Source organism: Schistocerca gregaria, chromosome 4 (assembly GCF_023897955.1).
Source record: "Schistocerca gregaria isolate iqSchGreg1 chromosome 4, iqSchGreg1.2, whole genome shotgun sequence".
Classification (NCBI taxonomy): Eukaryota; Metazoa; Arthropoda; class Insecta; order Orthoptera; family Acrididae; genus Schistocerca; species Schistocerca gregaria.
The window spans coordinates 83285388-83299032 of NC_064923.1; the positions used below are offsets into that span (position 1 = coordinate 83285388).

General features: G+C 38.8%; 1 protein-coding gene across 1 annotated transcript in view; it reads right to left on the bottom strand.

Annotated features, from left to right (window-relative positions):
* The window catches only part of LOC126267235 (nibrin-like), a 172364-nt gene that overhangs the window by 147119 nt on the left and 11600 nt on the right, over window positions 1-13645 (bottom strand). The window contains exon 3 of the mRNA XM_049972217.1: window positions 1221-1387. Within this exon, the coding sequence (XP_049828174.1) occupies window positions 1221-1387 (167 nt within the window). The remainder of the gene's footprint in view (window positions 1-1220; window positions 1388-13645) is intronic.

Sequence of the window (13645 nt, forward strand, 5' to 3'; positions counted from 1 at the left end):
GGAAGCAGGTAGTAGTGCTCAAGTAGCTCAGCTGTTAAGTGCACCACCACTTAAGGAACAGTTGTCCTGGTACACATTTTTTATTTTCCATGAAATTTAAGTAACAGTACTAAATGAAAGATTCTAGTAGCCATTAGATGTAAGTTTGGGTCATGAATTTGGTTTGCTCATTTAACTGTTAATTAGTGATGAAGCAGTTCCTAGTTCATCATGGGTACTATTTTCAACGTCTTACTTTTGTGATTCCTGTGAGTGTTGCTTACTTTTATGTTTTCTTTCTCTATTCATAGTTGTTAGGTTTGAAGCACACAGAGTATATGTATGATTAGCATTGTCTTAGGAAGCAGAACGTGTTCTCTTCACACCACTCCTCTCCACTGGCTTGCCTTCTCCACACCTCACCTCCCCTTCCGTTACTGAACATGACAGGTATAACAGATAGGAATCTAATGTTCGTGAACTGCCAAGTTAGTCCTACAGAAGTTTGAGATGACACTGAAAACAGAACAAGAATTTTTTTGGAAGAATATTTAGTCCAAATCAAGTTACGTATGCAGTGATCTGTTGATGACTGCTGTCTGTACTGCATATCACATTACATTTGAAGTTACAGATGGAATGGATATATTAAGTAATGTTATCAAAAGTGTGAAAATTTCCAACAAATAGAGAGGAAAAGGAATGAAGATTAGGGTTTAATGTCCCATTGGCATCAAGGTCATTAGAAATGGATAGCAAGGTTGGATTTTTTCAAAGAAGGGGAAGAAAGTGGTTTTCAAAGAAACCATCCTGGTGTTTACCTGGAATGATTTAGGGAAATAACAGAAAACCTAAATCATGATTGTTGGATGCAGATCTGAATTGTCATCTTTCCGTTTGTGAATCCTGTGTGCTAACCACTGGAAACAAATAGAGAGAAAATCTGTAAAGCACTGAATTGGGAAATAAATAGAACTTTTCAGGAAAAAAGGAACTGCTGATACCCATCCATGTTCAAGAAACTGCCAGAAGAAACAAACTGTCTATGGCAGAATTGATGAATTAAAGGATAATCGGCATAAGAAAGGAAGTAAAATCAGCCAAATATGCATCAGAGGAAACAAAACTGAAATAGTAACTACAGATTATTCTACTAGTCCATAAGAACATACAAATTTTAAAGCAACAAGAAAGAATACTGGTAAAATATGTGTAATTGTAGGCTATAAACAGAAACATACTTCCATAGATTCCACTGCAAACCAAACTGAATCTGATCCCCATCCTTAAGTATGAATGTTGAGTCAGCAGGTAAGGCTTGCTTCTCTCCACCTTGGGGGATTACTGATGTGCCATACTTTGCTCCAGCTTCTATCAATTTTACAACTGGAGGCTTCTGGGGATTTGCCTGAAAAGTAAATGAAATTGCATTAGTAAACTATCTGGAAAATATATATACATTAACAATTTATATTTACTGTATCCTATTGAAAGCAGGCTCTGATTAGTATTTCCTCACTACACTATTTGCTATAGTTATAGTGTAATTTTTTATTTCCACTTCCCCTCAATCCAGAAGAAGTGTGCTTATTTGGTTTCCCCACAAGACTGTGATATGAGCTTACATCCATTCTCCTGCAGCATGAGATTATAAAATCCACCACAAGTGCCATTCTTCTCACATCTCTTGGACAACAAATAAAGATGCAGTTCTGCAAATTAAAGCATATTTTATGTCTACCGGAAATGTCATCCATACCTCCTCAGCCTCCACCACTGTGATTTTCTACATGGGCATGAGCACTAACAAGCTGTCTGTCTGCACGAATAGCAACTGCCAAAATGTGGCCAAGAAACACTTGGGACACTTGACTGCAGAGCATGTTGTGTGACACAGTGTGCTCGACTTCAACGACTACTTCAAATGTCATGGCATCCAGATTCTTCCCACCAACACCAGCTTTTATGAACTGTGTGGGTGGAAACTCTCTCTGCAACATATCTTTCATTTCTGTAACCCCCTGGTCTCAAAAGTCACTAGTCTCTCTCCTCCACCTGCCTCTACACCCTTCCCTCCTTCCCTGTTTCCACTCCAACCTCGTACACTCCACCTATCGTCTGAGTGCATCTGCTTAGTCCTTTCCCCTTCCCTGCTTCTATCCCCTCCATTCCCACCTCCTATCCTTCCCCCTCCTCCTTCTAGCACTGCCTCCCGACATTGCACCTATAAGGCCCACTGCCACCACCATGCCCCCACCATACTACTGCAGGCTCCAAAAGGCTGAACTGTGTGTGTGTGTGTGTGTGTGTGTGTGTGTGTGTGTGTGTGTGTGTGTGTGCGCGCATCTAACACTGTTGTTCCATCTTGGATTTTCAATTAATTGACCTGATATGTATTTATTCTACAAGGTGTCATCACCCATCTCCTGAGGTATGCCAAACCTGAGAGCTTGTCAACAGCCGAGTTTTGCCACCTCTGTTATATTTTAGTCCAGGATAAGTATTCTGAGAAGCAGATCCATTATGAATTTTTACCAGCAGCATTGCACATGGTGAGCAGTCAGAACATAAGGAGAACCTGAAAAGGATGGTCTTCCTGCGTTTATGTTGATGATGTGTCATTTGGGACATGAAGATTTTTCAAGAAACGATTAGGGTGAAGTGGGGTAAGTGTAAACACATTTTGGCATAGTTCAACTTTAACACCAAATTGCCAACTTGTTACTGAAGATATGATTTTGAACTTTCTCATGCTTAAAGTTTGACTTGTTGACTTGTAAACACTATACATTTTGTTTTTGAAAAAAAAAGTCACATTTGCTAATTTTTACCCCTTGATGATGTCTCTGGTGACGAGTTAACTTTTGGTCCTAAGTAGATTTCACACTCTTAAACACTGCTACATCCATTGGCTGCGGGATGTGACTTGAATGAGGGGGCACCTTTATTATTGTAATATCATTTTCAATAGCATTTTTAATCACATGGTCATGTGTGTAGTGTGGCCATCATAGATTAGAAGGATAGGTCTATATGGACCACAAAATTTCAAAAAAGATTTTTCAAAATAATTTTAAAAAATGTCTGACTCCATCCATCCATTTACTGGAGGAGCATAGCAGGTTTCAGGAAAAGGAGGTTGTGGCGGTGGTGCCATCCAAGTGTCCCAGACATTCTTCTCCTTGAACACTATTAAGGCAGACAGCTTGTCCCCATCTGCATTACCACCAAGCAACACAGTGGTAGTTTCCTAGCAGGTCCCACTGTGATTCTTGAAGAGGGAGACTTAGTTTTAACAACAACTTTGGTTTCTGTTGGGTCTAGAGAGAAACTAGTCTCATCAATATTAAATATCTGTTTTTGTTTGTTTTCGACATCTAAGCCTCTGAGTGTTTGTTTCAGAATATCAAAATACCCCTCAATGATGAAAGGATCAGAGCCAGCTTTTTTTCGCGCATGTTCAAGGGTCTGTGGCTTTTTTATAGACAGTTTATGCCTTTTCTTGAACCCCAGGAACCAGTCTTCTCCAGGTATACAATTCGTGAACGGGTTTGGTATTTTATTTCTTCTTATGTACTTCCCAACCAATTCCAAAACTTCCTTCCTGGTTAGGACCCACCCCCACTTTTCTAAAGTTGTCAGTCCATTTGCTAGTTGCTGTTCTTTTTCATATGGGATTACTGTAGATCATCCCTGAGAAACACTTTTAACACCACGAAAACCTTTTATGTGTTTCTGAAGTGTTGAGTAGGGTATTTGATATTTAGCACTAGCCTGATGTATTGTACAAATTCCTCTTTGTTTATCATCAATTCACTAGAAAACTGTTCTTTTGTGTAGGAAGTAGCACAGTTAGTCTTCCTCTGGTAGTTCCTAGCCATTTTGGCACTTTATGTTTCACAGGTAAAACTTGGCCTACCACACCTACCCCCCCCCCCCCCCCCCCATGAAGCATGGACCTTGCCATTGGTGGGGAGGCTTGTGTGCCTCAGTGATACAGATGGCCGTACCGTAGGTGCAACCACAACGGAGGGGTATCTGTTGAGAGGACAGACAAACATGTGGTTCCTGAAGAGGGGCAGCACCCTTTTCAGTAGTTGCAGGGGCAACAGTCTGGATGATTGACTGATCTGGCCTTGCAACGTTAACCAAAATGGCCTTGCTGTGCTGGTACTGCGAACGGCTGAGAGCAAGGGGAAACTACAGCCATAATTTTTCCCGAGGACATGCAGCTTTACTGTATGATTAAATGATGATGGTGTCTTCTTGGGTAAAATATTCCGGAGGTAAAATAGTCCCCCATTCGGATCTCTGGTTGGGTAGGGAGTGAGACAGGGTTGCAGTCTCTCCCTGATGTTATTCAATCTGTATATTGAGCAAGCAGTGAAAGAAACAAAAGAAAAATTCGGAGTAGGTATTAAAATCTATGGAGAAGAAATAAAAACTTTGAGGTTCGCCGATGACATTGTAATTCTGTCAGAGACAGCAAAGGACTTGGAAGAGCAGTTGAACGGAATGGACCATGTCTTGAAAGGAGGGTATAAGATGAACATCAACAAAAGCAAAACGAGGATAATGGAATGTAGTCGAATTAAGTCGAGTGATGCTGAGGGAATTAGATTAGGAAATGAGACACTTAAAGTAGTAAAGGAGTTTTGCTATTTGGGGAGCAAAATAACTGATGATGGTCAAAGTAGAGAGGATATAAAATGTAGACTCACAATGGCAAGGAAAGCGTTTCTGAAGAAGAGAAATTTGTTAACATCGAGCATAGATTTAAGAGTCAGGAAGTCGTTTCTGAAAGTATTTGTATGGAGTGTAGCCATGTATGGAAGTGAAACATGGATGATAAATAGTTTGGACAAGAAGAGAATAGAAGCTTTCGAAATGTGGTGCTACAGAAGAATGCGGAAGATTAGATGGGTAGATCACATAACTAATGAGGAGGTGTTGAATAGGATTGGGGAGAAGAGAAGTTTGTGGCACAACTTGACAAGAAGAAGGGATTGGTTGTTAGGACATGTTCTGAGGTATCAAGGGATCACCAATTTAGTATTGGAGTGCAGCGTGGAGGGTAAAAATCGTAGAGGGAGACCAAGAGATGAATACACTAAGCAGATTCAGAAGGATGTAGGTTGCAGTAGGTACTGGGAGATCAAGAAGCTTGCACAGGATAGAGTAGCATGGAGAGCTGCATCAAACCAGTCTCAGGACTGAAGACCACAACAACAACAACTGCAATAAGAGTTAGTTAAACAGGAAAATTAGTCCAATTTGGTTATTTTCATTTTGCTTATGACCTATGGTATTGTATTCTGGTGTAGCTCTTTCTGTTTGCAAAGCGTATTTTTGGCTGAGAAACAGGCAGTTCGAGTAATATGTGGTGTAAGTTCACAAACCTCCTATTGACTAATGTTCAGGAATTTGAGGATTCTTAAAGTGGCCTCTCAATATATATTTTCTTTAATGTCATTTGTTGCTAACAAAATAAACTTATTCCCAAGAATAAGCAGCTTCCACTGCACTCTGTATTTGGATTGCACAGCCTTGACTTTTGTTTAGAGAGGTATGCAGTATTTTGCTGCATGCATTTTCAAAAACCAACCACAAGAATTAAAAAATCCTAGCAGTAATCAATGCAATTGCAAGTTTAAATTGAAGAATTTTTTCTTTGTTTACTTGTTCTATTCTGTTGGAGAGTTCCTAGAAAAAATTAAGCAAATTCCTGTATTATATTGTTGATTATGCTAGTATATACTCAGCAGCTTGTCATCTGCATAGGATCCATGAAGATTTTATGTTATTTACTATTTGTTTTTCTGATGCTAATTTCATACATTGACTAATTTCAAAACCATGGAGACTTGCTCCTCAGTTTGTTCCTGTGGAACTGCACAAATGAAATAAAAAATAAATTCTTAGACCAGAATCATCTTTTACAGAACCCGACATTGATTGCACTCACACTTTAGATTGAAAAACACATTTACTTAGGGTGAAGTAGGGTAAGTGTAACCATGGAGTTAGTGTAACCACAGCTTATGGTGCCTTAAAGAAGCTGTATTTTTACCTCTGACCTATCACACATATTAATTTACTCCTTTTTTTGTTATATTTAACCATAAGTTGTCAAATCTGACATGAATTGGTAATTAATTTTTGGACTTGAATTGACGTCTACATTTTCCCTCTGTGAGTGAGTGACATGCTCAGAATTTGGTAGTCTGTCATTTTTGCAGTTTTAAAGATAACTGCACAATTGTTTGGTTACAAACTAACTTTTGCATGATAATTTCAAATATGAGATTCGTTGTACTCTACTGATGAAGCTCTTGATATGCCAGGCATGGTTACACTTACCCCAACTTTTTCCCTCCCATGTGTGGCAAGTTTAACCAATCGGCTGGGGCAAGTGTAACCAGGGTGGGTTAGATCAACTAAACTGGCCTTTCTGTACAAATGGATACCAGAATACCTAATGTGCTTGATTTGTAGGCCTACTGAGCTTGTATGAGATATATTTTATTTTTTATTTAAGTCTACTATATTTTTAAACCACATTTCCTTTTATAAAGTATGACACAGAACTGTAAACAATGCCACAATTTCAATTACAGTACAGTATGTAAAGCATTGTTTGGCTGACAACAATGTTGAGCATGATAATTCATTTTTGTGTTGTCTTTCCATATATATTCCAGTGTATTGAGAGGTTGGACTACTGAGGGCACATCAGCAAAGTTAGAATGTGTTTCTCTTAGAAAAAAATAGTTACACATGAGTAAACCAAATCTTTCATAACTTATCTATCCCATTGTTAAATTGTTTTATTTCAGATTTGTGACTTAGTGTGGTTGTTGTTGTTGTTGTTGTTGTTGTCTTCAGTCCTGAGGCTGGTTTGATGTAGCTCTCCATGCTACTCTATCCTGTGCAAGCTTCTTGATCTCCCAGTACCTACTGCAACCTACATCCTTCTGAATCTGCTTAGTGTATTCATCCCTTGGCCTCCCTCTAGGATTTTTACCCTCCACGCTGCCCTCCAATGCTAAATTTGTGATCCCTTGATGCCTCAAAATATGTCCTACCAACCAATCCCTTCTTCTAGTCAAGTTGTGCCACAAACTTCTCTTCTCCCCAGTCCTATTCAATACCTCCTCATTAGTTATGAGATCTATCCACCTTATCTTCAGCATTCTTCTGTAGCACCACATTTCGAAAGCTTCTATTCTCTTCTAGTCCAAACTAGTTTTCGTCCATGTTTCACTTCCGTACATGGCTACACTCCATACAAATACTTTCAGAAACGACTTCCTGACTCTTAAATCTATGCTCGATGTTAACAAATTTCTCTTCTTCAGAAACGCTTTCCTTGCCATTGCCAGTCTACATTTTATATCCTCTCTACTTTGACCACCATCAGTTATTTTGCTCCCCAAATAGCAAAACTCCTTTACTACTTTAAGTGTCTCATTTCCTAATCTAATTCCCTCAGCATCACTCGACTTAATTCGACTACATTCCATTATCCTCGTTTTGCTTTTGTTGATGTTCATCTTATACCCTCCTTTCAAGACACGGTCCATTCCGTTCAACTGCTCTTCCAAGTCCTTTGCTGTCTCTGACAGAATTACAATGTCATCGGCGAACCTCGAAGTTTTTATTTCTTCTCCGTGGATTTTAATACCTACTCCGAATTTTTCTTTTGTTTCTTTCACTGCTTGCTCAATATACAGATTGAATAACATCAGGGAGAGACTGCAACCCTGTCTCACTCCCTACCCAACCACTGCTTCCCTTTCATGTACATCGACTCTTATAACTGCCATCTGGTTTCTGTACAAATTGTAAATAGCCTTTCGCTCCCTGTATTTTACCCCTGCCACCTTTAGAATTTGAAAGAGAGTATTCCAGTCAACATTGTCAAAAGCTTTCTCTAAGTCTACAAATGCTAGAAACGTAGGTTTGCCCTTCCTTAATCTAGCTTCTAAGATAAGTCGTAGGGTCAGTATTGCCTCACGTGTTCCAACATTTCTACGGAATCCAAACTGATCTTCCCCGAGGTTGGCTTCTACTAGTTTTTACATTCGTCTGTAAAGAGTTCACGTTAGTATTTTGCAGCTGTGACTTATTAAACTGATAGTTTGGTAATTTTCACATCTGTCAACACCTGTTTTCTTTGGGATTGGAATTATTATATTGTTCTTGAAATCTGAGGGAATTTCGCCTGTCTCATACATCTTGATACTATTCTAATGCTAAATACATCAGCATTCTGTTTTTGGACAAAATACTGAAGATAGGCTTTAAACTACAGTTTACCATCTACCTGAACATCTAAGAATTTGGATTTTTCACTTACTAATTATGTGCCCATTCTGTGTATTCAAAAATGCCAATTTTAGTTGAACTGTGTGTTATAAATAGTAAAAATTGAGCCCTACTGTGACTTAGAATCAATCTATTTTCTACAAGCCATGAACTTATGCACTGAACTGTACTATTTGAGACATCTTTCAGTACTAAGCTAGTGTTATCAGCAAACAAAAATATTTCAGAATCACCTGTCAAGAACCCCCATCCCCCCTTTTAACAATGCCCCAATCAGCCTATGTGTCATAGCCATTCTCATTACTATGATGAATGTCCTTGTTCTGTCTGTTCTTAAACTATGAGAGGAAGCAATTGTGAGCAGCTGCTCTTCTTTTTCCATAATGGTCCAACATCTTCAGTAATATTTTGTGATTAACATAATGAAATGTGTTAGTTAAATCAAAGATGCCTAGTGTTAATGACTTTTCATTTAATCCATCCAGTGCCTCTGAGAGAAAAGAGAATATGTAGCATTTTCAATTGTTACATGACTTCTAAGGGAGACCAAGAGATGACTACACTAAGCAGATTCAGAAGGATGTGGGTTGCAGTGAGTTCTGGAAGATGAAGAACCTTGCACAGGATAGAGTAGCATGGAGAGCTGCATCAAACCAGTCTCAGGACTGAAGACCACAACAACAACAACAACACTTCTAAAATGAAACGGTAAATCTGACAGAAAATTATGTGACCTGGAGTGATCAAATATCCTTACATACACAGCTATTTCAATACCTTTAGTAAATAATTTATGGCAGAGAAACAGATCTAAAATTGTCTACATTATCCCTTCCACCTTTTTTTATAATGTGGTGTTACGAATGGATAGTTTAATCATCCAGGAAACTGACTGCTCCAAATGGATAAATCACAAGTGTGGCCAAGTAACCAAAGAGCACAAAAACTGTTTGTGGGAAATCATACATTGGCCAGACAAGCCACACTGGTAAAGATAGATTCGAGGAATGAGGGCTGTCATACCACACAAGGTCAGCTGTTGTTAATACTGTCTAGATACAGGACACATCAAGGAATCTGGACAGGACAAGATCTTTTACCAAAAATCCAACATGACAGAAGCTGTCAAAAGACATACAGAGAATAACTCAATCATCAAAATCAGTACTATTGGCAATAAGACATCACTGCACAGAAATGAATCTGGCGAGAAGGTACCATAGGGCTCAAAGTCATAATGAGCAGGTTGGACACTAGCAACTTGGCTGAGTGCACAATCTGAGGTCTGAAGATTGCAACCAGGACTTCTGTGCCACACAGTGTAAGGTGAGTGGTTTGTTTCCCCAGCAGGGACCTCTGATTGTCTGCTTCCTGTCACATGATTTTACAATCCCCACCCCTCCTCTGTGCATCTGAACTTTTCCACAAGCTAGCATATAGTTTGGATCACCACTACACCTCCCTGCAGACACACCTACAGAAGACAAGCTACTGCCTCACTGAAATATTGTGCAATTTCCACAATAACATACAATGTTAATTATGTTAGGACAGCCATACGGCAAAACAGCATAATATCTTTGGCTCCAAACAGATTGATGATTGTTGCTTCTGTGTGAACTCAGAGCAGGTGAGAGCAATGTCATTAGTGCCTGAACTAAATAAACACATGACTAGGATATAACAAAATGATCAAAAGAGTAAGAAACGTAATAAATCACAGAAAGAGTTGAAAATGAGAATTGTTTGAGTAGTAATTAAGTATTTAACATCTGCAAAAATTAGAATGGTCGGTTGGCTAAAACCATCTTGATGACCATTTTTGGACATTTCAAGTGGTTTACTGGTTGTGTGTGTAAGTTTTAAATTATAAAGGTGTGTAGTTCTATCACAAGTTGGTCTTACAATTTTTTTCTGGCACTTAATGTTGTGATGTTCCCCTATAGTAATGCACCATGGGTAGGATTTCATGTAAAGCTGCATATATCCCTACAAAGTGCTGGGTGAGGTTCTGCTCAAGCTGGAAGAAGAATGAGACATATCTGTACAATGTAAGAAGTAATAACCCCTAGTAAAGCACAGTAGCATCCAAAAAACGCCCAAGTTAAAGGTAGCTTAACCCCCAAAGAAAGTAGTTTCTGTGCTCACACACAGTCAACTGGTGGTACTATATACAATTGGGTGGCAAAAGAATGTAGCATTTTATTTAAATTCCCCTACTGCAGGAACCATTTATCCAAAAGTAACAAAATTTTCTAGAATTGTTAACACAAGATGTGTATTACATTTAAAGGATACATATTCACTTAAAATGAACTTTCAATATGTAATGGTTCAAATGGCTCTGAGCACTATGGGACTTAACATCTATGGTCATCAGTCCCCTAGAACTTAGAACTACTTAAACCTAACAAACCTACGGACATCACACACATCCATGCCCGAGGCGACAGTAACGGTCACGTGGTTCCAGACTGAAGCGCCTAGAACCGCACGGCTGCACCGGCTGGCTTCAACATTTAATAGTTCAAAGTAATCTTCTGAACATGCTCTTACACCACTGTCTCTTCCAGTGAGTTTTCAGCAATTCTGTTACAAGAAGACACTTGAAACCTTCATGCACTTGGCAAACAATAAATGTATTAGACATTGAAATATTCACAGGTATTTTGTATATTTTCATGAACAACTTCATACATATTTTCTTCTTCATGTAATTTCTGATTTCTTTCAACTCGCCCACTTCCTCGAAAATGCCTGAGTAGTGTTTCAGCACTGATATACACACATTTGGCTGATGGATTAGTATTGCCTACTGTCAGTAAGTGCCAGAGCAACGCTGGAGACTGTGGTTGGCACATACGAGCTCGGGTTACCGCCAGTGCCAATGCTCACAGATAAGAAGAGTGTATGGTTACAGATTCTGGAAAATCGAAATGTAAATCTGGATCAAAACAAAAAAGCAATCTGGGAGCATGATTAACCTGCATAGCAGTCTAGTAAATTAACATGACAATATCTGTTTAGTTGTTTGGCAATGCCAATATACATGACTGTGAATGCAAACTGAAATAGGACTTTTGTTTTTAGAATCCCTTCACTACTATTTTTAGCCCCTCCGTTTTGTACATACAAAGACTCATTTTTATCTGAATAAAATTCACTTGTTTCTCTTTTTAAACTCTGTCTACTGCTGTTTGTTCACACACTGCACACCCCACAAGTCACTCACATTTTCAGGAGACTATTCACTTTGTAGAACTATAACAAAACTTCCTGACAGATTGTCCCAAACCAAGAACCTTGCCTTTTTTTGATTGTGCTCTTGCTGACTATGCCATGTGGGCAAAGTGCATGTCCCCACCTCACAACATTAATCTGCTGGTACTGTGGTGGATCTGTATGATTGGCTCTCAACCTGCCTGGAGATAAGAGGGGAAGCAGAATCTCTCCCCTCCCCCCCCCCCCCCCCCTTTCTTGGTGGGGACGCACCTTAGCTGTTATTGTTACTGGCTCAATCGGATGGACACTGAGCATTAATTTTCATATGCTGAGTTGCTGATAATAGTACAATAGAAGGGACTAGATGAGCTGTTAACTCAATAGGACATGAAATTTGCAAATATAGCAGAAAGTAAACAATATTAAAGATTTTAGCAGAATGATCCCAGTGTGTGTGTGTGTGTGTGTGTGTGTGTGTGTGTGTGTGTGTGTGTGTGTGTGTGTGTGTGTGTCCTTTAGCATGGTACAAGAGGATGTTATGTTGTTAAATAATAGTAAGGAAAGTTGCTAAATGAATAATTTGATTTGTGAGACAAAGACTTTCAGTTGCAAATTAGATGCATGGCTATGCCTGGACTAAAGTTTGCAGAATGCTATGGGAGAGATCCTCTCGGTGTAGTACATTTCACAGTTAGCCCTTATGTGATACACCAAAGCTCTAAAGCAGAAGTTTGTCTACCTATATTCTGTCTGACTGAAGAGAAATTGGCATTGGTTAATAAGGGAACCAAATGTCCTGAACAAGTCCATGATCATTGTGGATATTCTTATGTTCCTTTAATCTTAATTAAAGACCTGATGTTAACAGTAGCTGAAACAATGAAATATATAAAAAAGTGATCTAGACAACTTTATTCACAAAAAATGAGGTCAGGTAACTTTTAACATGATGGGCATATTTTTGTTTTTTATTTACTTTAGTGGGTGATGGATAGATCTTTATTGTGTCAGAAAAGTGTCATTATAAATAACTGTAATAATTCTATGCATGGTTCAAAGGGATACATTTTGTGGAAATGAAATGAGTCTAGCATACCTTATTTACATTCTTACAGATGGCACACCTAATATACACTTATGTAATGTGTTTCTTGCACTCTGGATCATTAGACATGAGTAGAAGATCAGAGGTCATGAAATTATGAACCACAAGAGGAATATAATGAAATAATGATTAGAACACACAACCTAACACTTATGGAAAGACAAGAAAAAATACAGGTGTGTCAACAGTAAGAAAACGAGGTGTCTCCAGATCTGAAAGTAGGGTAACAAAATTAATATGATGATTAAATAGATAACAACATTGTAAGGAAAAGATAGACTTCTACTTACTGCAAAGATGACACAATAAGTTGCAGACAGGCACAACTAAAAGACACTTACACATTAGGTTTTGGCGGCAGCCTTTGTCACAAAAAGAAACACACACACATTCATTCACACAAGCAAGCACACCTCATGCACACATGACACACGAAGCCAATGGACTCTGGTTCAAGCTGCCAGAGGTGATGGTCACATGTGCATGAGGTAGGCTGGTCATGTATCCATGGGGTTGCTTGCTTGTGTTAATGAAAGTGTGTGTGTGTGTGTGTCTTTCTTTTGCTGATGAAGGTGGTGGCCAAAAGCTTTTGCGTAAGTGTCTTTTAATTGTGCCTATCTGCAACTGAATGTGTAATTTGTGTGTGTGTGTGTGTGTGTGTGTGTGTGTGTGTGTGTGTGAGTGAGTGAGTGAGTGAGTGAGTGAGTGAGTGAGTGTGTGTGTGTGTGTGTGTGTGTGTGTGTGTGTGTGTGTGTGTGTGTGTCTTTCTTTTGCTGATGAAGGTGGTGGCCAAAAGCTTTTGCGTAAGTGTCTTTTAATTGTGCCTATCTGCAACTGAACGTGTCATTTTTATTGAAGACAGCAATCTATCTTTTTCTTACTGTGTTGCTTTTCCAACCTGGAGTTTCCATTGTTTAAATAGACAGCAAACTGGAACTGCGTGCATTATCAGAAATGTTTTTTTTATTTATTTTTTGTTAATAGTAAACGTCAATGAACGAAGAAAATTAT